This window comes from Mustela nigripes, chromosome 12, assembly GCF_022355385.1.
Source record: "Mustela nigripes isolate SB6536 chromosome 12, MUSNIG.SB6536, whole genome shotgun sequence".
NCBI classification, from domain to species: Eukaryota; Metazoa; Chordata; class Mammalia; order Carnivora; family Mustelidae; genus Mustela; species Mustela nigripes.
Window position 1 is genome coordinate 25,059,760 of NC_081568.1, and position 26,231 is coordinate 25,085,990.

At 45.7% G+C, this 26,231-nt stretch overlaps 1 protein-coding gene across 4 annotated transcripts in view; it reads left to right on the forward strand.

The window, feature by feature from the left end:
* Window positions 1-26,231, forward strand: part of PDZD2 (PDZ domain containing 2) — a 348,893-nt gene that overhangs the window by 276,224 nt on the left and 46,438 nt on the right. For all 4 annotated transcript variants that reach the window (XM_059416953.1, XM_059416952.1, XM_059416954.1 and 1 more), the window contains one exon: window positions 23,692-23,803. In XM_059416953.1, coding sequence (XP_059272936.1) covers window positions 23,692-23,803 — 112 coding nt within the window. The remainder of the gene's footprint in view (window positions 1-23,691; window positions 23,804-26,231) is intronic.

Genomic DNA, 26,231 nt, shown 5'->3' on the forward strand with positions numbered 1-26,231 from the left:
TAAACATCCTAGGCTTTTCTGTTCATTAGGACAATTTTCTGAAAGATGGCAATAAAGAGTTTTGTTCTAACAAATTCAATATATTGGGATAATTTTCCAGTCAAGGAGGGAAAGCCTCACAAAGAAGAGATACCTTTTTGTAATTTGCCCACAGGCACTGTATAAGCCCATTGTTGATCTGAAACATTTTTCTAGCTGCTTTTCCTTCCAAAGAGAACTTTCTCAGAACAGTAACCTATAAGGTAAATAAATCAGAACTGAATGAAGGAGGTTAAGGTGAACAGTTTAAAAAACAACCGTGGCATTATTCCCATCTCTTTGTATTTTGACACCATTCTGTGGCTGCCCTTAATTTTTATGTTTAATAAGGGCAGAGACCAAACTAATTTTCGTGGCCTAGACTGCTTCTCTGACTCCTGCTTACTTCTCAAAACTTATTTCTCACTGAGCTCATTATTACTCCTAAGCAACCACCACACCACCCTTCCTGCGGTCCCTCTAGAAGGACTCCATGCTTTTCTGCCACAGGACCTTTGCAAATGCTATTCTCTCTCTCTCTTTCTTTCTGGAATCTTCTGCCTGAATAAGATTACTCCTATTCATCTTTGAATAGGAATTGAATCTGAATCATCTTTGATGATTCCTATTCATAATGTCATTGCCTCAGAGAAACTTCTCCTGAATACACCCATGTATATTAAATCTCTTTGCCCTCAGCATGAGTAGGTGGCTCTCCTGTGAACCACTTGTCACACTTGGGTTTGTGATTATTTGATTAAGATCTGTTTCTCCCAACCAGTTCTAAACTCCATGAGGTGACATGATGACTGGACTGGGGTCCCAATGAATCTCTAGAGTTTACCCACTACATCTGGTACTGAGTTATAAATAATGAAATGAATTTAAAAACAAACAGCAGAATAAGTGTTCATTGAATGCTAATGAAAATGACACCCAAATCTGACTGGATTTATCCACCATAAGAATTATGGTTACTCCAAGGTCCACAACTGACCGCAGCATGGCAGCCTCAAAGGGCCTTTGGGTTCCTATCAACATTCTAGCCCCTTTAGGCAGGAGATGGTCCTTGAATAAGCCTTGAATGGACCAGAGTACCCAGTGTCTTCTCCCCACTACCTCTTTGCAGATGACTTATCCAATAAAGGGTTAGTGTCCATATATAATGAACTTACACAACTCAACACCAAAACCATAAATAATCTAATTTTTAAAATGGGCAGAAGACATGAACAGACATTTCTCCAAAGAAGACCTGCAGATGGCCAAGAGACATTTGAAAAGATGCTCAACATCATCATCATCAGGGAAATGGACATCAAAACCACAATGAATTATCACCTCAACCTGTCAGAATGGCTGAGGTCGAAACAACACAAGAAACAAGTGTTGGGGCGCTTGTGGAGAAAGGGGAAGCCTCACGCACTATTGGTGAGAATGCAAATGGGCGCAGCCACTCTGGAAAAACGTTAAAAATAGAACTACCATATAATCCAGTAATTCCACTACTGGGTATTTACCCAAAGAATACAAAAAACACTAATTCAAAAAAAAATATGCATTATGTTTATTGTAGCATTGTTAACAATAGATTATGAAAGCAGCTTGAGTGTCATCTGCAGATATCTTCTCCCATTCAGTAGCTCGTGTTTTAGTTTTGTTGGCTGTTTCCTTTGTTGTGCAGAACTTTATTTTGATGAAGTCCCGGTAGTTCATTTTGGCTTTTCCCTTGCCTTGGGAGATACATCTAGAAAAATGCTGCTATGACGGATGTCAGAGAAATTACTGCCTGTGTTCTCTTTCAGATTTTTTTAGGATTGCAGGTCTTACATTTAGGTCTTTAGCCACAAATTTGTGTGTGTGTGTGCGTGTGTGTGCGTGCATGTGCGCATGTGCATGCACGTGTGTGTGTGTGTGTGTGCGCGCGCGTGTGTGGTGTAGGAAAGTGGTCCAGCTTCATTTTTTTGCATATTGCTGTCCAGTTTTTCCAACACCATTTGTTGAAGAGACTCTCTTTCCCCCATTACATATTCTGGCCTCCTTTGTCATTAATTAATTGACCATATAGTCATGGCTTTGTTTCTGGATTTTCTGTTCTGTTCCATTGATCTAGGTGTCTGGTTTTGTGCCAGTACCATACTATTTTGATCATTACAGCTTTGTAGTATATCTTGAAATCTGGGATTGTTGATCCCTCCTGCTTTTTACTCCTTTTTCAAGATTGCTTTGGCTCTCTGGAGTCTTCTGTGGCTCCATGCTATTTTTTGGGTTGTTCTAGTTCTGTGAAAAATGCTGTTGATATTTTGATAGGGATTGCATTAAATCTGTAGATAACCACATAAATAAATATATATATATATATATATATATATATATATATATATTTTTTTTTAAGATTTATTTGTGGGGGAGAAAGAACGAACATGTGTGCATATGGGGGGTGAGGGGACTACTGGGTAGGGGCAGAGGGAGAGAGGGAGTCTTAAGCAGAAGCATCAACACAGGGTTCGATCCCACAACCCCAAAATCACAACCCGAGCCAAAACCAAGAGTCGGACTTAACCAACTGCACCCCCTGGATGCCACAGCCCATGTGTATTTTTAATTGATCTTATATTAACTTCTGAAACTTGGTAGGATCTCAGTGATATAATCATAAACATTTCCCCCATGTCATTAAAGGGGCTTCTGAAGCATGATTTATAATGGCTAATATTCCACAACATAGAAGTGCCATAGCTTATTTCACCAGTTTTCTACCAGAAATTCTGTTTTCATCAATCACAGGTGTATTTGATTTTTTCAAAGTTATAAAGAATGCTATACAGAATAGCTTCGCCCATATACCTCTGTGCACATTTTTTTATTTTCCTATTTTCTTAAATAGCTTAAGCAGAATTGCATAGTCAAAGGTTTTCTCCAGAGAGGTTATTTATTACTAATTTAGTGATCTAGTGGTGGCCAGTTCCCATCATCACCAATAACATTATCTTAAAAAAAAAGGTTTACCGATTAATCATATTGTTTTGTATGTTTATTGTAGTTCTGCCAAACGCATATCAGTGCGTTATGTGAGAACATAATTTATTTGGGAAACCCAGCACTAACTCTCCACAAGTCAGTGTTTCAGTGCCGTCCGTTAGGAGACCTCCGTCATGTCACCTGGGGCTTTCATAGACAAATCCCAAATCCATTATCCGTGTGAAACCCACACTGATCCTGCCTTGACAGTTCTCCCTTCTCGGAGCCTCAACACCACCTCGCACACTTGGCCTTCTGCTCTGCTTCTCCGCAAAGCACTCCCCGAGGGGGGACACCTGGGTTTCTCCCTGGCTCCCCAGTAATGCCGCAACACCAGTCACGTGTCACCATCCTCTTGAGCTCTGGCTTCAGCCAGGAGAACGGAGGAGGACAAGACAGAGCCCTGCAGGCTGGAGGGCAGCTGATGCAAAGTACTTCCTGGATTTCAAGGTGTGCCCAGGGTCTGCCCTGCAGTGCCTTACAAACGTACTGAACCACTGTGGGGAGAAAAATTATCTTTTCCCGTTCTATGTTTATAATCCAGCACCTCTGTTTTCATCATTTTTTAAATACGAATGCGCTATTTAAATGAAAGAAACCTGGTGCTGCTTAATCAAGTTCAAAAGCCTTTTATTTCACAGGTGATAATGATTAGACCTGCTGTCAGACTGCACTCAGCGTTGACTGGTTTTGCACCTGTAAGGCACGGTGAGCTCCAAGCACTTGGCTGAGCGAATGTAACACAAATGCTGAGGTTGTGTGATGAACACCCTTAGGATTTACTTTTCATGGCTACGATGGACAGCAAGGAGATTTTCCTTCCAAAACGGTCCAGCGGTGCTGGGAATGAAACCACGTGGTGGATATCAAATTTGAGGAGTAGAGGCAGGGAAAAGGGAATGGGAGCGGGACAGTGAACTGCTATGGTCATTTGCATAATTGTCATCCATCTCGGAGGGGTCTGGCTTCAGTGACAGGGCTCCCTCTCCACCATCCATCACTCACCCCTCCACATCCAGTGTGGAAGGCTGCCGCCTCCGCCATGCCGGCTGCCGTCCTGGTCCATGGGACTGGCCATTCCTTCTCAAGTCTGTCTTCCCCACTGTCTTCTGCTCTGCAATGACAATTTGTAAATTAGGATCTGACCATGTGGCTTAATGGTATAAAATTATTCAGGGACTATCAATCACACTGAGGTTAAAATCCCACCTCCTTAACGTGGAATACGTCAGCTCCTGCCTGCCTGGGCTGACGTCTGGACATACTCCCGGCAGCCATACACACACACACACACACAGTCCTCCCCTAGCACGTGAGCTCCACATTCCCCAGTGTTCCAGAACTCTCCACTACTTTGTGCCTTTGAACCTCCTCTTTGCACTTGGAAGAGATTCCTCAGCCCAGCCCAAATGTTGCTTCTCCGCATAAGCAAATCTTTCCCTGAGCCCCCCAAAGTTCTTTGGTCTCTGCTCTGCACTTGCATGACATTATGAAAATTTCTTCCAGAGTGCTTACCCTCTTGCCTTCATAACTGATCTTTCTGTTCTTCTGTCTTCCTCATTATTAGACAGGAACATTTCAAGGGCAAAGACCATGATGCCTTAAGCATCTCTGTCACCCTAGAATGGTGGCAGGTCTGGGATCTAATAGGAGGTTGACAAGAGGAAGGATTCTCCTGTGATCTCTGGTCATTCCTTGACCACTTCTTATCTGTCCCTTGGTGCTCTCCTGGTCCTCTTATGTCCTTGAAGTACAAGCCTGGGTCCACGAGCCTCTGACTCTTGGTTCTTTACTCCTCTTGCCCCCAACACATGCCCTTGCCTGCGCCCTTCCCCGTCTGCTCTTCAGAGGAATTCGCCCCTGCCCCTGCCTCTTCCCTCATTGAGGCTATCACACTGTGGGGCATCGCAGTGCTGCAAAATCTGGCCTTGCTGCTGGAGGGAGAATCAGGAAGAGTAATTCCCTTCTGGTCCTCGTGCCCAGTTGAGGGAGTCTCAACTCAGGTGCAAGTTTTGCGCACTTGGAACCAAGATGCAGCATTACACGTGTGTCTCATCGCTGCCAACCTCCCTGTATAAAGGCGAATCAATGTTGAAAGGAACTGAGATGCTTTGCTTTGAGGCATTACGCGTGTGTCTCATCACTGGTTATCTAAGTGCTAACCTTCCTCTCAAGGACCAGATCAAGTTCAGAGTTATCTCCAAGGCTGCCCTCTACTCAAAACATCTATCAGCATCTCTCTCTGTGCTGAATCTGCTGATCACTGCTCCCTGAGCATTTAGCAGGTGCTGTTGTCTCTTTACTTGTGGCTGCTTATCTCTTTAGGGAAGAAAGAAAATACTTGAACTTTGTAAACTTTTCTTTTTGAAGATTTTATTTATTTATTTGACAGACAGAGATCACAAGTAGGCAGAGAGGCAGGCAAAAAGAGAGAGAGGAGGAAGCAGGCTCCCTGCTGAGCACAGAGCCCGATGTGGGGCTCAATCCCAGGACCCTGGGATCATGACCTGAGCCAAAGGCAGAAGCTTAACCCACTGAGCCACCCAAGTGCCCCAACTTTGTAAACTTTTGAAGTCAGGTATATCTCTTTGGGCTCCCAGTATCCATTGGAGTACCCTGTATTCAGTACTTACTCAGTACATATTTCTCTTTTAGTAGGGACAAAGAGAGAGCGTGCATATGAGCAGGGGAAAGGGGCAGAGGGAGGGAGAACCCAACATAGGGCTCGATCTCCTGACCCTGAGGTCATCACCTGAGCCAAAATCAAGAGTTGGACATTTAACTGACTGAGCCACCCAGGCAGGCACTCCTCAGGACATATTTCTTGATCATAAAGCTGTCCCCGGAGCAGTGGTTCTCAAAGTATGGTCCCCGGAGCAGCTGCCGCAGCATCACCTGGAAATCTGTTAGAACCACAGATCCTCAGGTCCCACCCTTGACCTGCTGAGTCAGAACCCTGAGGCTGGCCGCCAGCAATGCAGTTGAACAAGCTTTCTAGGTGATCTGGACCCAGGCTGACATCTGAGAACGTCAGGGCCCTCCAGTAAAAGGGGTGGCAACTGTGTTATTGGCTATTCCAAAACATATGTGTCCTTTCTCAGGTCTAGCCTCTGAGAAAGTGGCTCCTCTCTTTTAAAACAAAGAGAGGGAAGAAAAGTTTTGCTAGAACAGGGCATGGACTGGGGGATACCTCTTAAGGAGTTGGGAGCCTCTTTCTATTTCAACAAAAACAAAACCAGAAGTAACGATTGTCTTGCCAAACCTGCGATTGTCAAGGCTCAGCTGGGAAGAGTTCGTTTAGCACATCAATCAGCGGGCCTGTATCCGGCTTCCTCTGACATCAAGGGAATCAGTTCTAACATTTTTGGAATCACCAGTTCGGGGAAATCTTAGAGAACTTTTGGCTGAGGAGGGTTTAAGAAGAAAATAAAGGACTTCACCTTTCAGAAGGCGAGAAGAGCCCCACAGGATCTTACAATTCTGTGAGTGAAATTGGCCTTTGATTCTGTGTCGGTGGGGTAGTCAGGAGGTGGGAGAACCTGAATTCCAGTCTTCTGGAAGCATTGGTACCTTTGCGGGTAGGTATTAATCTATATATGGAAAGAAAGGACAGGAGCTCTTGTGCTTTGTTTGGATTGAATAACGGATAAAGTGTCAGCCCTTAGTTTCCTGAGCATCCAGGCACCGAGAACTTGTACTGCGGTGTCTAGAAGTACCATTTCTGGTTGAGTCGAGCTGCCCTAGGTGGGAAACGGTCTCTTGTTTTGTGCCTAAGCTAGGTTTTTTCCTGGTAATGCCGAGAAGAGAGCCTTATGCAAGGAACCGTGAGCACCAACTATGTAAACTTGCAATTAGTATTAAAATGGGGAGACCCCAGGGGCGCCTGGGTGGCTCAGTGGGTTAAAGCCTCTGCCTTCAGCTCAGGTCATGATCTCAGGGTCCTGGGATCGAGCCCCGCATTGGGCTCTCTGCTCAGCAGAGAGCCTGCTTCCCCTCTGTCTCTGCCTGCTGCTCTGCCTACTTGTGATCTCTCTCTGTCAAATAAATAAATTAAAATCTTTAAAAATAATAATAAATAAATAAAATGGGGAGACCCCATATCTGACTGGAAATCGGATCTTCACAGAATAAAACTATTAATGCACAGAGACTGACAACAGGGTGCCCTGCCCTTTTTGCAAGGGGAGCAGATGTTCTTTCCCTAAAGCCTTGAGGAGAGGCTGTTAAGACAGTCTGCTCACACGGGCACAGGGGTCTGGGCTGCTCACCTCAGGCTGTCTCTGAGCAACTGCTTCGAGATGGCTCACTCCCCTGGGTCAGACATGACCTTCCCTTCTTTCTGGGCTTCCTCTTATTCCTCGTCTAACGTCAGAACTCACTTCTCCTTAGAAGTCTTCCCAGATACACTTATCCTTCATGCCTGGACCCCCAGCCTATAACAGGTCCTTAACACAGATTATAATGACGCATGCACTGACTTGCTTAATGTAAGACCCAAGTGGACAGGGACCATGTCAAGTTTGCTTCCTCATGTACCCCAGGGCTTCACTGCTGGCTCTCAGTGTGCACATATGTACGGGATGGAAGGGTGTTAGGACAGGTGGACAGTGGACGTCCCCCCTCGTCATGTTTGGTCATCTCCCACTGACTTGTCCACCTTCACCAGCACGTCATGAGTTTAAAACGGGCATGGCGCTTATTGTTTGTGCCTGCAAGCTAGGAAGCCTTATCTGCCTCTTCCTTCTGGATTTTCCACCTGGCATGGGAATATCGATGATAGAGAAATCATTTTTCTATGTATAGCATTGGGGAAAACACAGCATGGCTTCCCTAAAAATGGGACATTCGTGGTAGCACCTCATTAACAAATGAGTAGATCTCTTTACTTTTTGTTCAGTTAAGGTTTGAAAGCTGCAGGCCAGAGATGGAATTTAGGATGTGATTTTTTTTTTTTTTTTAAGCAAATCAACAGTAACTACAAAAGGTTAAACATCCCAGGGGAGTTGGCGAAGGAGTGCGTGGACTGTATCAGGGAAAAGAGCGTGGAACGGGAGAGTCTCAGAGTTGGGGATTCTGATGAACAGAACTGCGAGGTGTCTGAGCTACAGGGAACCGTGGAGATCAGCTGGTCCAAACTGTGTCTTTTATAAGCTAAAATGTGTGGTGAGAGAGAAGCCTGCTTAACTCTGCTCATCCCCCCAGACCAGTCATGTTGATGGCTCAAGGAAGCTACGAGGGAAAAGCAAAAGAGCCGGGAAAGAAAAGGTGAATGTCCTCAGGGAGGCGTTCACAGCCCGTCTCAAATATGCCAGGGGAATGGGTGTGTGTTTCAGACGCGTCAGTGTGCGGGGAAAGCCCCGCACTCCATGTCCCCAGTGCACGGGGAGGGCGTGGTCTCAGCTGGTCCTCAGATCGCTGGGGTCCTGGCTGGAGTGGGGTAGGGTCCAGGAGTTCGTCTTCAGAAGCTTCCCAGTGATTCTGGTGCCCACCCAGATTTTGAAAAGCAAACTTGGGGGAGCAGGTGACTGCTGTCGGAAGCGGCAGGTTCGGATACAGCCTTTGTTGGCCACGTGGCCGTGTTCAGAGCCGGCTGCAAGGTGGCAGGGCTCCTGAGTCTCCCGGCTGGGGGCTGCGTGAACCCCCTGTGGGCCCGTGGCTTCGGGACAAGGGGAAGGTTTAGGCCCCCAACAGGCTCCCTCCTTTCCATAGTTTGGGATGAGGGAGTAAGGCCATGCGTTTGAGGTGCTATGGGAAACCTGGAAACACAGACTTCCCCAGCCCACTCTGGATCCTCCGCGAGCAGAGACTTGCGCGCATCTCGTAGTGTTTCTCGTTGCCTTTGCAGACTTGGAGACACCAGGTCCTGGCGCACACACCACGTGTTCCCAGCACAGCCCGAAGCAGGCAGCGACACATATACTGATCCACAGGTCGCGGAGTTGTACGTTTTCATTCCACGGTCGCAGAGAGTGAACTACCCTCTCTTTCCCCACCAGAGTCCGACACTTGCCCACACAGGTCTCCGCCCGCTCAGATGCTCCCTAAGCCAGACGTCAGCTGGCTCGGGCCACGTGTTTAGAGGCTGCACAAAGGCCAGTGCGAGGTGCAGAATTGCCAGGACAAGATGAGACAAGGCTGCAATTATTGCTGGTCTAGGGAAAGGAGATTTAAATTTGGGGGTGGTTTTGCGTTTGGTTTGGTTTCATGCTTAAGGAGATGAACTGATTATTTAAACGGGTGGGGGGAAGGAAGATAAGAGTAATGATTGGGCCTAGATAAATTGCCCAGAAAACGGCTGAAGTCTGCATTAGGCTGAGTCCCCGCGGTGCATTTTCTGGGGCCTGTTCCAACTCGTTACCTGGCTCTTGGCTGCATTTCCCAACAAGCAGTTTGCACTTCTCAAGGAAGTAAACAGCTCAAGTGATTTGCATTAAAAAAAGCAAATACTGTGTCTACCCTCTCTGCACAGCGGTCTCCACCGTGGGGTGTACACAGCCAGTGGGGAATGCCAGACCATCCTGTGGAGCATAGGCGGAAAGTAGTAGAACGTGTATAGATTTTATTTCATTTTTAGGTTGTTTCGGGTTTTTACAGTGTACACACATTAGCACAGTAGCATAGGGTTATAATTTACGAATCTTAGCATGCAGTCAACGCTGTTATCGCCTTCTAACTTTGAAAAAGTCCTTCAAATTTCAGTGAAAATAGAATGTGGTCCATTAGAGCACGTAATACAATTTATTTGCCTTCTCATTAATTTCTTTTGTGAAAATAACACCCTCGAAGTCGTGAGGCAACTACAACTTCATGCATGTTGGTTCCTGTCTTTGTGTATTCTTTCCATTACCGCAGTCCAAGATGCCTTTAAGCCCTGCCCCCCATTACGAATTTCCCTCTTATAAATATCACCCCTAATAATTTAGTTTTATATGTCCTCTGGGAGTTTAAATCTGGGATCCACACACTGCAATATAAAGCAGGTATATTAAGACTGGAGGAAGGTAGTCAGTTCAGAAATGAAACTGAAAGGAAAACTTTTTCTGCCCTAGCCAAAATGATGGTAGTTACACAGGGAGGGAAAAATGGGGCAGCACGACTCATTTGTGCACCGTATACCTTAGGAAATCTATCTTATTTGTTTATGAGCTTCACTCAGCCTTGAAAGTAACAGAAATCCTTGAGATGTATGTGTCTTTTGAGACTGTAAATGGAGATCGTGCTGATACAGTCAGATTCTTGCTCTCTTAAGAGAAACAGGATATTCCCACTTAGGTTCAATTCCAGTAATTGTGTTGTTTTTTTTAGGAAAATGACAAAACCACTTTGACAGTGCATAGATGAGTTAGACAAATAGGCAATGTATGCTAGGAAACACACACACACACACACATATACCCCTCACTTGAAGGCTTCATGAGCAATGGAAGATTTGGAGTTTGGGGGGTGCTTTTTCCTTTTTCACTATGTCTTATGCAAAACGGTAGTGCAGAGCCTGGAAATAAAAACATAGCAAAATGTAAGAGATCAGAAGTTCCCCTGTAGAATCTAGGGCAGACATTTCTCAAAGGAATAGATTTGTTTAAGTTTGATGGGGTTCTCCCCACCCCTATGGATACTGTTGTTTGCTTGCCTGACGTTTTATGTACTGGCTGATCTCAGTAAATGACATTTGCAGAAAATGAAAACCAAGCCTCTCCCTTCTGGTTCTTTCTCTTATACCTTCACTTGAAATATCCTTCCTTCTGCTTCTGCCTATCAAGTTTTTGAAGCTCTCCTCCTCTTTCAAAGAGTCTTTTCTAATAGTGCCAGCTTCTGTCATCTCTGCTGTCTCTGATTGCCAATCTCATTTGTCTGTTTCTCATATCATAGCACTTAAAATCAGAAAGACCACTCCTGATTTATAAATGGGATAGGTGATTTTAAAATTTTTTTGGTAAAGCTATTGTGTGGCTCTTCAAACTTATTTCCTCTAGGAAAGACATATTTACTTAGTAGATATTTGTGGAATTGTCTTTTAAGGTAGTAGAGACAGACAGATAACCTATACGTCACACACACATGCGCATACCGCCTGTCCTCAGCTCCAGAAGCTGAGGACATCTCTACTCCTTCCTGACACTCTTTGCTCTGACACCAGATACAACCACAGAAGCTGGTAACCTGGCCGTGCGGGAGCCTACAGCCAGGTCCTGGAAGGGCCAACACTGGACTGCAGCCAGCCTAACATTGCCATCCCCATGCTGCTGAGAGCTGTGCTGGGGATTCCAGCGGGTACAAAGAGATAACAGACACCGTCTTCCTCTCTTAACAGGATTTATCGTTTTCCATAATAAACTATAGGTATTACTAAACTTTTCATATTCCCCTCTTCTGTATAGTAAGAGCCATATCCCATATTGACCCAGAGGAGGGACATTGGATTTCTCCCAGGAATCTGGGAGGGTTCAGTAAATAGGGTGGTGTTTGACTACTCCATCTGTGGGGAACACCCACAGAAATGGGTGAGTTTCTAGAGCAGAACAATATGCACAGTGGTCCTCAAATAAATTTTATGGCCTGTTCAAGAATCAACAAATAGGGGGCGCATGGATGGCTCAGTGAGTTAAGCCTCTGCCTTCAGCTCAGGTCATGATCTCAGGGTCCTGGGATTGAGCCCCACATCGGGCTCTCTGCTCAGCAGAGAGCCTACTTTCCCCATTCTCTCTGCCTGCTGCTCTGCCTACTTGTGATCCCTCTCTCTGTGTCAAATAAATAAATAAAATCTTTAAAAAAAAAAAAAAGAATCAACAAATAGTTTATGAAGCACAGATATTTAGTCCACGCTTTTAGTTGCAGACTAAGGAATCTGACTTATCTTACAAGTACTAGAGTCGGTGATGGTTTTCAAGTTGAGTGACAGAGTCCGAGTGTTAGTTTTAAGATTATTCCAACGGTGATGTAGAGAAACAGCGAGACTGAAGAAAAGCAGAGCAGGGGTGGAGGCCGACACAGGTGTGGAGGCCTTTGCAGTAGCCCCACTGGGAAGTGACCAGAGCCTGTGCTGCAGGAAAGGTGGCCATGCAGGTGGAAAGGCAGGAGGCAGTGTGACTGACGGGTCGGTGGAGGAAGGGAGCAGGTGCAGCCCACCAGGCAGAGAACTGGCCTCTGCGATCAAGGGGGTCCTTGGTGGTCGGAAGGAAGGATGAGAATTTCCTCTCCACCTTTTTTCGTGAAGGCAGGGCTAATCCTAAGCAATAGTTGGAACAGGATTTTGTTTACCTTCGAAACCTCAGCTTCCTGTGCTCTGCTCCTTCTCAGTTGCTAGTCCCTGTCTTCACAGGTTTCCTGAAGCCCGGAGCCCTCCTATTGCTCTCAGCTCCCCTACTGTGGGTACCCACAGCCTCCCTGGCCCCCAGGAGACTCCAGGACTCCAGGAAGTCCTCTATCCTTCTTCTCCACACCATCTCCCCCACTTTCGCTATCAACATCAATAACATAAAAGGCCATCCAACAAGCAAAATCTTTTCTGTTTCTTCCAAGCGGTATGTTTGCTATTAAAGCAATCTGATTAAACCGCTCTCAGTGGTGGCCAGTGATTCTGTGACACTTAGCAAACTATGAGCATCTTAAAAAGAGAACCCTTGTTATTTCAAAGGAGTTTCTTACCAATATCATTTTAAAATGGAATTTAAAGGGATGCCTGGGTGGCTCAGTTGGTTAAGCAGTTGCCTTCAGCTCAGGTCATGATCCCTGCGTCCTGGGATCGAGTCCCACATCGGGCTCCTTGCTCAGCAGGGAGCCTGCTTCTCCCTCTGCCTCTGCCTGCCATTCTGTCTGTGCTTGCTCTCTCCCCCCCTCTCTCTCTGATAAATAAATAAAAATCTTTTTAAAAAATAAATAAATAAATAAATAAATAAAATGGAATTTAAAGATAAAATCACAAAGCATGGATGCCGAGGATGTCCTTAGAGGAAATTCTATGGTAGACTAGTGAGCCTGTTCTCCAGTAGCAGGTTCCTTAAGATGTCTCTTCCTGTTAGTACCTTCCCTTCAGCGGACTAAGTTATGTTTCCTTTTTTTTTTTTTTTTAAGGTTTTATTTATTTATTTGACAGACAGAGAGAGATCACAAGTAGGCAGAGAGGCAGGCAGAGAGAGAGAGAGAGAGAGAGAAGGAAGCAGGCTCCCCGCTGAGCAGAGAGCCCAATGTGAGGCTTGATGCCAGGACCCTGGGATCATGACCTGAGCTGAAGGCAGAGGCTTAACCCACTGAGCTACCCAGGCGCCCCTATTAAGTTATGTTTCTTAAAACTTCTCAGGTCTGTTCACAGTGACTTTGGTTAGGGATGGAGGTGGGCGGTAGAGGGCTAGGGTTTGAACTATTCCTACAGATGAGGGGTCAGCAGTTACAGATCATACGCATTTCAGGCTTTGCTGGCCAGTCTCTGCTGCAACCGTTTACTTCCACCTTTGTAGTGTAGACGCCGTCATTGGCGATCAGAAAACTAATGGGCATGACTGTCTTCCACTAAAACCTCACAGAAACAGATCTGGAGCCAGATTTGGTCCACAGGGAGCAGTTTGCCAACCCCTTGACAGATGATCATGTGTGAGCCTGGGGCAGCCTCTCTTCTAATTGCTTCCTCTGTGGGCTCCCATGAACACACCCCAGCTTTCCAGTCAGATTCTTCAATAAGTGCATACCCTTAGAAATAGACATCAGCAAATCAGCGTGACTTTGGTACCAGTCCTGGAGAATAATGAGTGGAGGGTACAAATCTGGTTGATCTGGAAGAGGCAGCAGAAGGCCGCAGGGTGACCCCCCTGGAACCTGCCAGCACATCAGCCCTTGGCGGCAGTGTCTACAGCCCAACCAGTTACTCTCCGTCTAAAACCTGCCTCCATGGTGGGTTCAGTAAAAATGATCTTCTATTTTTCTAAGTCAGATAATCATGTAAAACTTTCTCTAGAGAAATATTTGTAGAGAGAAAACATTGGTATGGGACTGTCTTAATTCATACCTTATTTTCTTTCCCCCATCCCTTCTACTTGCTTCTTGGGTCTCTTTGAACATACCTTTGTTAAAAATATTTTATTTATTTATTTGACAGGGAGAAGGGAAACACAAGCAGGGGGAGTGAGAGAGGGAGACTCACTGAGCAGGGACCCCTATGTGGGGCTCAATCCCAGGACCCTGGGATCATGATCTGAGCCAAAGGCAGCCGCTTAATGACTGAGCCACCCAGGTGCCCCATGCTTTTCTTTTCTGATAGCTCACCCACTTCTACCTTTTGTGTGTCTTGAGATTGTCCCCCCCACACACGATTTTATCATTCTGGAGTGGAGGATAAAGAAGATTAGGGGTGTCTGTGTGGCTCAGTCCGTTGAGTGTCCCATTCTTGATTTTGGCTTGGGTTGCGATCTCAGGATTATGAGATCGAGCGCCCCATCAGGCTCTGTGTTGGGTGTGGAGACTGCTTTAGAGTCTCTCTCTCCCTCTCCCCTCCTCCATCTTTCCCTCCCTTAAAAAAAAAAAAAAAAAAAAAAAATTCATTGTCCTGCTCTCCTTGGAGAGAAGCCAGCTCCTGCTGAGAAATGACCCAAAGATCTGCCGATAGTAGCCAGCCCACAAGCCAAAGAAGAGCTCCCGGCTCCACATTTTTCTCACCCACTAGGTCATGGAACATGGAGAGAGTGATAGATTCCTGCTTTGTAGAGAGTGTCTGCACTCGCCTTGTCTGAGTTTGAAATCAGTACCAAGGAGGGACATGTACAGATTCCCCTTGCGATCCGCATCTCCTATTATTTTTGAAGAACTGAGTCACTTGAGGACACTGTCCTCTCCTTGGGATGGTGACACATACAAACCTGCCACGAGGGAGGCAAACGTGGACCAGTGCCTGATAACCTTCCAACATCCTAAAGGTGATTTCTTTGCCTCACCTTTCCAGGGGACTAAGAAATCTGTTTAACGTGTATGCATAAACACCATCCAAATAATCAGCAACCAAGCATGTTAAGCCCATTCAGATTGTTTGGGGATGATCAATGGGAGGAAACCAGAAACAGGCTCAGAACAAGGACAATATTGTTTCATTTTCAGGGCCCCAGCCCGAACGCCCGGGTCCCCCATCAGTTGCTGCTTCTCCCCAGCTGCCTCTGACGCTCTGCACACACACTGTACGTGTACTAGAACATTCTGGGGTCTGGCAAGTTTTACTTTTCAGTTTCACTGTCTTCCTCTTCAGTCCCAAGTCCGCTTTGTTGGAAAGCAGTGACTCTAATGTAGCAGCGGATTTCTGTTTGCATTTCTGCAGTCAACTCACAGGCTTCTTGCTGCTTTGGGCTGATTTATTGTTGTTCTGATTCCTGTTTTCTGAACGGTTATTCATTCCCAGCCCTGGCCTCTCTGATGGCCATCTGGTTCTCCTTTGGTCACTCAAACATCTGCCCCAGAGATCTGGAAAATGAGCTTCCTTTGGCAGCCTAAAAATAATCTGAGTGTGAGTGAAGCATAAAAGGGAAATCGCCACGCTCCACTGTCCCATAGACACAGACCAGGGGGATGAGCCAGCACAGCCTCCTAGGGATTTGGAGCTTGGATGTCTTCTGTCACATCTGCAGATTATTTTTTTTTCAAGTGCTGGGAACTGTAAAAACATGGCATGAACTGGGTGCAACCCGTCCTCCTGCAGTTTTCCTTGGGATCAGATTTGCTTGCGCAATGGAGATGGTTGGAGATGAAAGCCACACTTTGCATGGTTTGTTTGTAAGGCTTCAAAAGTTTGCTGAGAAAGACAGATGATGCTCAGGAGTCAACATTGTATTAGTCACAGTGTGTTTAAGGAGATCTCGTAAATGGTTTGGATGGCAGTTATAGACCATTCCTAAGTACTAGACTTTTAACTTGGACCCAGGGGACCTGTCTCTTAAGGTAACGATGCTTTGCTCCTTGCCTCCAGAAGACTAAAGCTTACCAGAACCTAAAACTCAATCCTAGGCTATTTCTCCTACAAAATTATTCCTAGCCTCACTGTTCAGTACAGCTTTTCAGAGGGGCTACAAAGAGAGAAAATGTCAACACAATAATGATATTCAAATCATTACCATCCCCTCCTTGTAAGTCATAATCCAAAGACATTAAAATCGAAAGTCATTAACATCCAGTCTTAAATTTCCTTCACCTTTTGAGTTAAAAACCAAAGCACTTAATGGCCTCCTTCAATTTCTCCTATTTTTTCTTTTGCCTGAGCCGTTTCTCACTGCAAAACAAATACGGCTCTTTCAGCTCCGAGAAAGTTGCATTTGTCCAACAGCGAGTCTCTTGTATGCTTTCTCTTTTAGTGAAATGTGAATGGACAAAGAGTAAATGGACCTACATCCTTGACATTTAGAAAAATGAGCCAATCCCTCATGCCTAGATAGTTGTCCCAGGCAAACTTTTGTTCCCAGGACCTTATTTAATTTTGCCCAAAGACCACATCCAAGAACTGTAAAACGTCTGAGATTTCCCACTACAGTTTCATGGCTGCTGCCACAAGACATGAGATTCCTGGGTCAGAGACAAACGACTTCGTTACTGATGGCACAGCAAGTAGCTTTTGGCTTTCTCCAATCCCGGTTTAGGATTCAATCCCGGTTTAGAGCATCGTGTTTGCACACTGTTCCCCTGCATCCCCAAGGCCAGAAGGAATGATGCAGAGGAGCTCGAGCAGATGCACAAGCAGTCGATTTGTATCGCAGCTGAGGAACCTGGATTGCCGGCAACCCTCGTGCTCCATGACAAACTGCAAGCAGATCTGACTGCTCCGCGCTCCAGAGAGAGACATTATCTTTGTTCTACTGGACGATAAACAAAGCTGCCTTTTCCTCCAGAGACACTAGCTCTGACTTTCAAGGTGCTTTAGCTTTGAAAAGATAGATAATCCAGAGTAAAAACAGCCTGTGCCTCAGTTCTCAAGCCACATAGAAATGGGAGAAGCCCTTGGAGGATGGTCTCCCGGCAGCGCATAGCAGAGTCCCAGTCATATCAAATAAAGGAGCACTGATGAAAATAGTCCTGTCTCCTCAAAATACAACTCAGTCTGTGGTGGTTATTTAGAGTCCAGGACCATGAATTTAAACTCAGCTGGCAGAAATCCTCCTCCCAATCTGGAGGGGGGAAATCAAGTTGGTTCTACTGAAAGTACTTTTCATTTATATTCAAAATCTGCCTGATTTGCATTTGCACTTTGAGACGAAAGTAGCCAGCCGCCTGCTACACTGCGTGGAGGGGGGCGGTGTGGACTATGCCTCTGACAGAGGCTCTGTGTTCTCTGGGGCAGCCATTTTCGGTCCGGGGGCCCCCTTTTTCCATGTCCACCGTCTCTTAGAAATGCAGAGAAGCACTTAGACTAGAGAAAGCTGCGTTTCTCCTCCCCTTTGATTCAGCTGGAAAAACACCGTCTGCAGGTTCATGGAGCAGACCTGCTGCTGACGCTTCTGAGGCTTCCACCCCTAATGAGCTCGGGAGGGCTGCGACTTCTGCCACCTGCTCCTTGAGATTTGTCTTTCCTCCGGGTTTTGAATGTTCCAGGGGTTGAGGAACATGGCTTTGGGCTACATATTTTGGAGCAGCAATCGGATATGTCTCTAGAGTTTCATCTGCATCTCCTCTTGGGAAGACTCCCTCGAGTTTCTGTTTCATCTGCTGTTTAAATGGACTCCTTCCTTCTTTCCCAGCCCTGCCTGCTGAGTCTGGATGGGTTTTTGTTTTGCTTTGTTTGTTTTTTAAACTTCCCCTGTTTCTTTGCTTTCTGGCAGAGACGTGTTTCCTAAACTACTATTCTAGATTCTGTCACGTGGGGTTCATCATTGTGCAAGGTGTGTAATCAATGAGTTTTCTGTTTCTAACGTATCCGTTGTTCGTATGCATCTAGACCACCACCACTTCTGAGTTGGTTAATTCGAGCCAGGAAATTTGCTCCTACCTGACCGACATCAAGTTCTGGCTTGTGATCATCCTGCCTAGCTCCCCTTGGCAGGTCTCGTGTTTACTTCCTGTCCAGTCGGAATCCCATACGTTTCTCAGGCCACTTCCGTCAGGCCAACAAAAATAACTGTGTCCCTTTCAAATTGACCCAGGAATTTTTTTTAAATCTCCTCGTGGGCTTCTTTACCATTCACCTTCAAATCTGTACAAACTTTCTGATCCCTCTCAATCCCTTTCTGATCCCAAATCCTCTTACTCAAGCTCTGCTGTTCTTAAATCACCTCTCATTGTCTGCTGAGCCTGAAACAGCCGTCGGAGCCTCATTGCATTCTGTTCCTGTGGTTTTGCCTCCTTTTCTGGGGTGGATTTCTTGAGTCCCCAGTCATGCCCTCCAATCTAGTAAAAGCTAAAGTGTCTCCCCATTCGTGTGACGCCCACTTTCACTGTGGTCGGGCACTGGCCTTCTAGACCTCACAGCCTCCTCTCCCCTTCAGACCTGCACGGCCTGTTGTCTGGGATCTCTGCTTTTCCTTCACAGAAGCCTCGTTCTTCCTCTGGTTAATCGCCGCACGTTTCTTGACTGTCTGTCTGCCCCTGCTTCTGCTCAGATTGAGGCCAGAGTGTGTTCTCAGGTCATCCTTGGTGTCCCGTGCAGACCCGGCTTCCAGGAGCATACATTTCCAAGAACATGCATTTGAAACAGTTCTAAGCTGTTAGGTTTGCAGTAATTTTATGGAGTTTTTTTTTTTTTCTCATCGTGAATACAGCAAGATGGCATATCCACGCTGGGTCACCGTTTGTCTTGCTTTGTTCATTCATTAAATGTGTTGCCACTTATAGGTAGGAAGTGGAAATGTTTATCTCTGCAGTCTAGAGCTATAATCCCGGTAGGCATAATCATCAAATCTAGAGGCACCCTGGGCCTTGGTGGGGAGAAAGCTGGAGAGAGTTTTGTTTGGCTGAATCTTCACGGTACTTCTGGGGTACAGTTAGGTACTCTGCTAGTACTTTCAAGTGCATTGTTACTAAGTCCTCATCATAACCCTGTTAGATCATTACCAGATAATTTTAACACCTAAACCCTTTCAACCCGGCTCTGTTTGGACCAGGGCAATAGTGAACCACGAAGCCCCAAGCCCTGCTCCACTTCCATCAGCCTGGGCCTCCACGTTTGTTATTAACTTTCTGGGTGATTCTGTTGCACACCAGAGTTTGTCCAGGTCATTCCCGATGCCTGGACAAAATCAGATCCTTTCTAAATACCTGTGCCAGCCACTTTCCACTCTCACCATTGCCACATCCCTACTTCCAGAGACCCTTTATGGGCAACTCCTGAGCTTTGGGACGTGGGGGCCAGGGGAGACTTTTCTGTTCAAACTGGGTTGCATTTCAGCTTTCTCTGACCCCAGCTTAGAATTCCGTTTTCTCAAGTTGGATCCATTACCACATATTCGTCTGCTTACTGGTTTCCAGAATTTTGTTGCTGTTGTCTTCAACATTTTGTTGCTGTTCTCTTTGCCTGTGGGATTGTCTTTCATTTTAAAATCTCTTCTCTTCCATTTGAGTGTGGTTTCAAATGAAGGGGGGGGGGGAGGAAAGGAGGGAAATCGGTCATCTTTAATCAGAAAACTATCACGTAGGGACGCCTGGGTAGCTCAGTTGGTTAAACATCTGCCTTCAGCTAAGGTCATGATCCCAGGGTTCTGGGATCGATTCCTGCATCAGGCTCCTTGCTCAGAGGGGAGCCTGCTTCTCCCTCTCCCTCTGCCTACTGCTTCCCCTGCTTGTGTGCTCTTTCTGAAAAATATGTAAATAAACTTAAAAAAATAAAAAACCAACTATCGCTTAATTCTTTTTTTTAAGATTTTATTTATTTATTTATTTATTTATTTGACAGACAGAGATCACAAGTAGGCAGAGAGGCAGGCAGAGAGAGAGGAGGAAGCAGGCTCCCTGCTGAGCAGAGAGCCTGATGCAGAGCTCAATCCCAGGACCCTGGGATCATGACCTGAGCTGAAGGCAGAGGCTTTAACCCACTGAGCCACCCAGGTGCTCCTATCACTTAATTCTTAAATCAAACCCCATCTTTCATATGAGAACACTGAAGCTCAAGGTGGATGACTAATGGGCCTAAATTGCTAAAAACCAGAATTTGTGTCCAGGCAGCTGGATTCTTAACCATTCTGCTCTACCACCTCACTGCAAAACCAGAAGCTAAAGATTCTTCTTCAGTGAGAGAGAATCTCATAGGCTACATGTGTAGAAAACTGCTCAAACAGAAGGGCTCTAACTTGGAAATTGGCAAATTATATTAGATTCCATTAATTTAATGGCATTGTTGTATAACACATGCATTAGAAATTGATCATGAATAATAGATTATACCAGCTGAACCAAAGGCTTTCCAGGAGAACTTTTTGCACATTTCATTTTCGAACAACTAAAATGACATCATTTCCAGAACAGTTTGATTTGTTCTGTGCATCTGAAAAAATAAAAACACAGCAAAGGGACTCTTTAGAGTGTGGACATTTTCAGACAATAGTGCAAAGACTGAAGAGAGGCACATTGTAATCAGAATTGCAATTTGGATGTTGTTACTTTCTGTTCCTTGAGTTCCATACCGCCTCAAATCATGACAGACTATTTTCTGTTGCAAGAGGGAAAGAATCTGTTTAAATTCAGAACTCTGTGCAGACACCTTCCAGGGGTTCTGAAATCAGATTGTGCTTCTGCCTTGAGCTCAACAGTGTACATTTGCGCCTCTTTGCAGCGCCTTTAGGTCCATTCTGACTGGTTTAATCTTGGGCTTTCGGTGGTCATGTAACACATACCATCTTTTGCGTAAGCTTTCCTTGGTACAAGGAATGGTATCGGTATTTTATAGATCACAGAAACCAAATGTCGTCTCATTCTTTGGCACATTTGAGATTTAAAAAAAAAAAAAGAAGAAGAAGAAGAAGGTTATTCCTCAAGGCTGTGATTCTCTTTTAAACTGCCTCTCTCAGATTCTGAAAATAAAGAAGATTTGGCTGCGGCTGGGCTCGCATCACAAGAACACAGATTTTGACACAGCGCATGTTCGCTCTTGTAAAAGTCCACGCTCCATCCCTGCGTACATGATCCAGCCCAGGTCTCGGATATATGTTAGACCCAAGAAGGTATTAATTACTTCAGGGTCTCCATTTATTTCCTCATCTGTCTATGGAGAAAACATTTTTTTTTACCTTGGGACACATGTTTGCTGCCAACATTAAATGGGAAAAATGTCAGGAATACAAACTACACAGTATGGTGCGGTATTGATCGCCCAACATGTTAACTCAATTAAAATGCATCTAAGGATGGAGGAAGGGAAAATCCTCGTGACGCATGAAGCTGGAAATCAGGAGACAGAGGAGTCTCAGCCTTGCCTGTAATGAGCTGAAAAGCCTTGGGCAGGTCACTTTCCTTTCGGTTACTCATATGAGGGCTTATGTCATCTCCAAAATTCCTCCGATTGCGAGAACTGGAGCCATGCTGGGAAAACAGAGGAAAAAATGGAAGAAGGAAACTTCCGAAGTCTGGAAACAGTGGGTCGGGATTGTTTTCTTCCCTTGACAGGAGCTCCTCTGACGTGCTTTCTGATGGTCTGGGCCTTGGCAGCTGTGGAGTAACCCACGCCCTGACTGGGCACCGCGGAGGTAATAACCTACAAGCCGAGCCTGGGTCAGGTGGTCCGAGAGAAAGAACCAGGAACTTAACTCCGTCTCCAGTAATTGCTGTTTATGCTCCAGAGACAGGTTTTTTCCATAAAGCTTTTAAATTAAGCAAAGGGGGAGGCCCCGAGGCTTCTCTCCGGATTCTTCTCATTTGCATGTCTCCTCCTGTGCCTCAGCTCTCTGGCCGGTCTCCAAGAGGGTTCTTCTGCACTGGGTATGAATTAAATGTTACCGTTTGGGGTTGGGAAAGACCTCCCTCTTGAGAATCTCTAAAATCATCCTCAGGATTCTATTCTTGTCTTTACTTCATAATTTAAACCTGGAGACCTGCCAATCCCCAACATTGTAATAGGGATTCACCAAATTTATCTTTGTTTTATGTATCGGGATTCATTTGCTTTCCCACGGCCCCTTCCTCAACTCGCCTGCATCTCCTCATTTCTCAGACCTTTTTTTCCCCTCTTTCTCATCTGGAGAGATATTTGAACGTGAAGGGGAAGAGGGAATTTTGCAGATTTCCTATATTATATGTAAGATTTACAGATGGAGCGCCTGGCTAGCTCAGACTGTGGAGTGCGGCACTCTTGATCTTGGAGTCCTGAGTTTAAGCCCCACGTTGGGTGTGGAGCCTACTTAAAACACAAATAAATAAATATATATATACATATATATATATATTTTTTTTTTAAATAAAGGTTTCCATAGGAACACTTACATCTTAGAAGGAGGTGGAGTTTACCTGGGAGACTACTTTATGCATTTTCATATACTGAATTTGAAATAGTGTCTAATTTTTATTATCAGTTAACATTCAGGATTTGGGGTTTTTTTACATCATAATTATGTGACTTTTCAATGACTGTGAAATGTTAAAGGATATCTTCGGTCCTTTTAAATTCATGTATGTTTGTTCATGTGAATCCTACCTGTTGTTAATTAATATGACTTTTTCCCTCCAGAACTGCCAAGGAAAAGGAAATTTCAAATGGGAAAACTCTTTGTTTGATCTCATAAGGTTTATACATATAGATCTACTTCCCAATTTTTTTAAATGAACTCTTAAGCACGTACGTCACCTTTTCTTTTCTAATAAATGTAGTTTGTTGTTGTTGTGGTTTTAGCATTTTTGGCTTTTCTACAGACCTTGGGACTTTTTCTGCCCCACGCCTAAGGGTCTGGGAGCATCGGCGTACAACGCACAGGTGTGCAGGCTGACTTTCTGGGGCTCCCTGCACGTGGCCCAAGCAGTGCTAATTAGTACTCAGGAATGTGGCACACAGTGTGGCTGACCCAAGGGGTGTAGTTATTTGGCTGCCCCCAAATTAACGTTTTACTGTATTTCAGAATTGAGTTTAAATTTCTGGTTTCAGGGCGCCTGGGTGGCTCAGTGGGTTAAAGCCTCTGCCTTCGGCTCAGATCATGATCCCAGGGTCCTGGGATCGAGCCCCGCATCGGGCTTTCTGCTCAGCAGGGAGCCTGCTTCCTCCTCTCTCTCTGCCTGCCTCTCTGCCTACTTGTGATCTCTGTCAAATACATAAATAAAATCTTCAAAAAAAAATAATAATAATTGTTTTTTATAAATAAATAAATAAATAAATAAATAAATTTCTGGTTTCATAGTTCTTGCAGCTCACACTGTAGGAAAAAGCACTAGCCACAAGCCAAGAGACCTGGGCTGTCTTTGTGGCTTTGTGACCCCCTGGGTGACCTTGACCAACAAGTTTCCTCCAGAAATGAAGCGGCCTCTGGGGCCGTTTCCACTTTGAAACCTGCTGTTTCTGTGCTGTGCAGGGCTGCTCGCTGAGGAGGAACTTGCCAGCATAAAGCTGTGTGGTTCCAGGTTATCTGAGGGGCTGTGCTTTGATCCCAGGAAGCCTTTTTCCTCACGTGATACCCGTGTTGCAGCTCTGCTCCTCCAGCCTGGCGAGAACTGCTGGGAGGGAATCTCATCCGCGATTGCTGGTCCGCCTCCCCCGTCAGCTCCGTGTTCTCTGCATTTCAGATGCCTGGGACAGAGGAGTCCCAAGATTCGGGCGGCCCCGAGGAATCCAAGGGAAACCTGGAAAGTCCCAAGCAGGGCAGCAGTAAAATGAAGCTCAAAAGCCGACTGTCAGGTGAGTGGAGCCCCGTGCCTGATGCGGCCTGCCCGAAAGTGAACTTCCAGCCTCAGGAGTGCGAAGATGAGCGTCATTAACAGAATGAGCGCCTCCCCTTCCCCTTACAGCTTCAAACTTATTTTCCCTTTAGATAGTGCACGCCCCAAGCATAAAACTGCCCTCAGCCTGGCTGCCTAAGTGAATATTTTTGTTTGAGTCATAATGAAGTGAATGTCAACATCTCCGTTTGTCTCTGCTCAAACCTAAATTTCCTGTGTGTGTGGTTCATTGACTTGCACAGAACTTCAGGGGACCCGTGCCCTGTGAACATTCCTAGTGGCCTGTCTTCCCGGCAGATGGCCCTCTCCCTCAAGCTCTTGGTCGACCAGAACGAGGGGCAAAGAGTTACTGACTTAATATGAAATCTGCATCTCAACGAAGCAGGCGGAAAAATGGGGTGGGAGCCTCAGCTCTGGAAACAGATTTCACATTTCCTGGGTATAGCCTCATAGCAGCTGGCAGGTGCTCTGAGATAGAAAGTTCTTGTTGAAAGCAGAGACCGCATGGGGTGCCTGGGTGGCTCAGTTGGTTAAACGATTGCCTTTGGCTCAGGTCATGATCCTGGAGTTCTAGGATCGAGTCCTGCATTTGGGCCTCCCCGCTCAGTGGGGAGTCTGCTTCTCCCTCTGACCTTCCCCCTCTCATGCTCTCTCTCTCTCTCATTCTTTCCCTCTCAAATAAATAAATAAAATCTTTAAAAAAAAAAAAAGAAAGAAAGAAAAAGAAGAAAGTAAGCAAGCAGAGGCCACATACAAGATTACCTATTATGATCCAAGGGTCCTAGGCACCCACTCCCTGATGGGCTCTTTCTCCTATTAAACAACAAACAAACAAAAAAACCCTGAAAGTTACATTTTATGTCTGCATTGGTATAAAAGTACAAGCTGGATTCTTTATTATCTCTTCATTACCATGACGTTTACACTTAAAACTTTCTTATGGGCCCTCTACACTGTGTCTGCTGGCCTGACGGAGAGGCCCGCCCTAGCTACCTACCCATGAAAGGCGTCTCATGAGACCTTGGGCCACTGACTTCAAGCCTCTGAACTTCCTCTCCCTCACCTGAGAAAGGGAGATAATAATCCTGACTTTGAAAGGGTGAGCAGATTAAAAAACAAACAAAACACATACAGGAGTGGCCAGCCAAAACACAAGGTGTTTTGTGTCTTAGACACAAACCCATGCGGAGGGGTGCTGTCTGTGCCGCCACCCAGGACCCCTGCCACCCCCGCCCCTGTCGCCACTGCCTGGCCCTCTGCTGAGCTGTTCTCAGGTAAAGCGACTGGTATAGGACCCTCAAACAGATCTGTTTCTTTTAACAAACCAGAGTCACAAAGTGAATTAGTCTTTTCGTAACTCAAAATAGTTAGGCAGTGTCTATCAGAACGCAGGGTGGTGACCAGTGAAATGGCCAGAGGCTGATAAGTTGGAGGGGAGACATCGTGAGGTCCTCACGCAGAGAGACCGCCCAGCTCCCCCAAAGCCCTGAGAACAGCAGAGAGAAATGCATTTCATTCCTGTGTGTGTTTGGGGCCTGGACGTCACAGGGGCATAGCAGATGAAGAGCTTTAGGCCAGCTGTCTTGGCACAGTTAATCAACACCTTATCAACAGTCCCCAGGAGGGCCACAGGGCTCTGGGGAAGTATTAGGGACCTTTGAAACGCATACGGTCACATTCCTCATTTTATGGATGAGACCAGAGGCGTTAAGGGAATCCCAAAGGTCACTCCCTCAGTGCCAGCAAAAAGATCTGCCTCCCAGATAGTTCTTCCCCACCCTGGCTTCCTGAGAATCCTGATGGGAATCCTACTCCCCAGGCTGGGGCTATAGGGTTACAGACATGGGGACCGGGAGATAGCTGGGGACCTTCCAAATCATAATTCTCTAGTGCTGTTTATGCTATTAATTTAGAACAAGCAGCACATTCAGCTGAGTAAAATCCACAGCTGGTTGTTGTTTGCCACAAATGGAGGTCACCCTCTCTTCCTGCCCTTCCCATTCACCTGGGGCCATAATAAGCAAATTTGTGTAACGGGCATGAAGCCGAGGAGAACTGTGTTCACTTCTCAGCCCTGCTGTGACTTGACCTGAGACCAGTGACTTGACTTCTCCGGGTCTTCGTTTCTTTGGGTGCAGAGTGAGGATTATACTGTACATTTATTCTGTATATCAGTGCCCCATCTCAGTTGAAAGATGGAGTTGAGAGAGGGAATGTGGCACTGCCCCTGCAGGTATGGCCGCGATGGCCCGGCCCACCCCACCCCTGCAGACGTTAACATCACATTCGTCACTGTCGTTTCCAACTTTGTCATTGTTGTCTCCTCTTTCCCTGTCAAGAGGGGAAGATGCTTGAATAGTTTCAGACAGGAATATTCTTAAGAACTT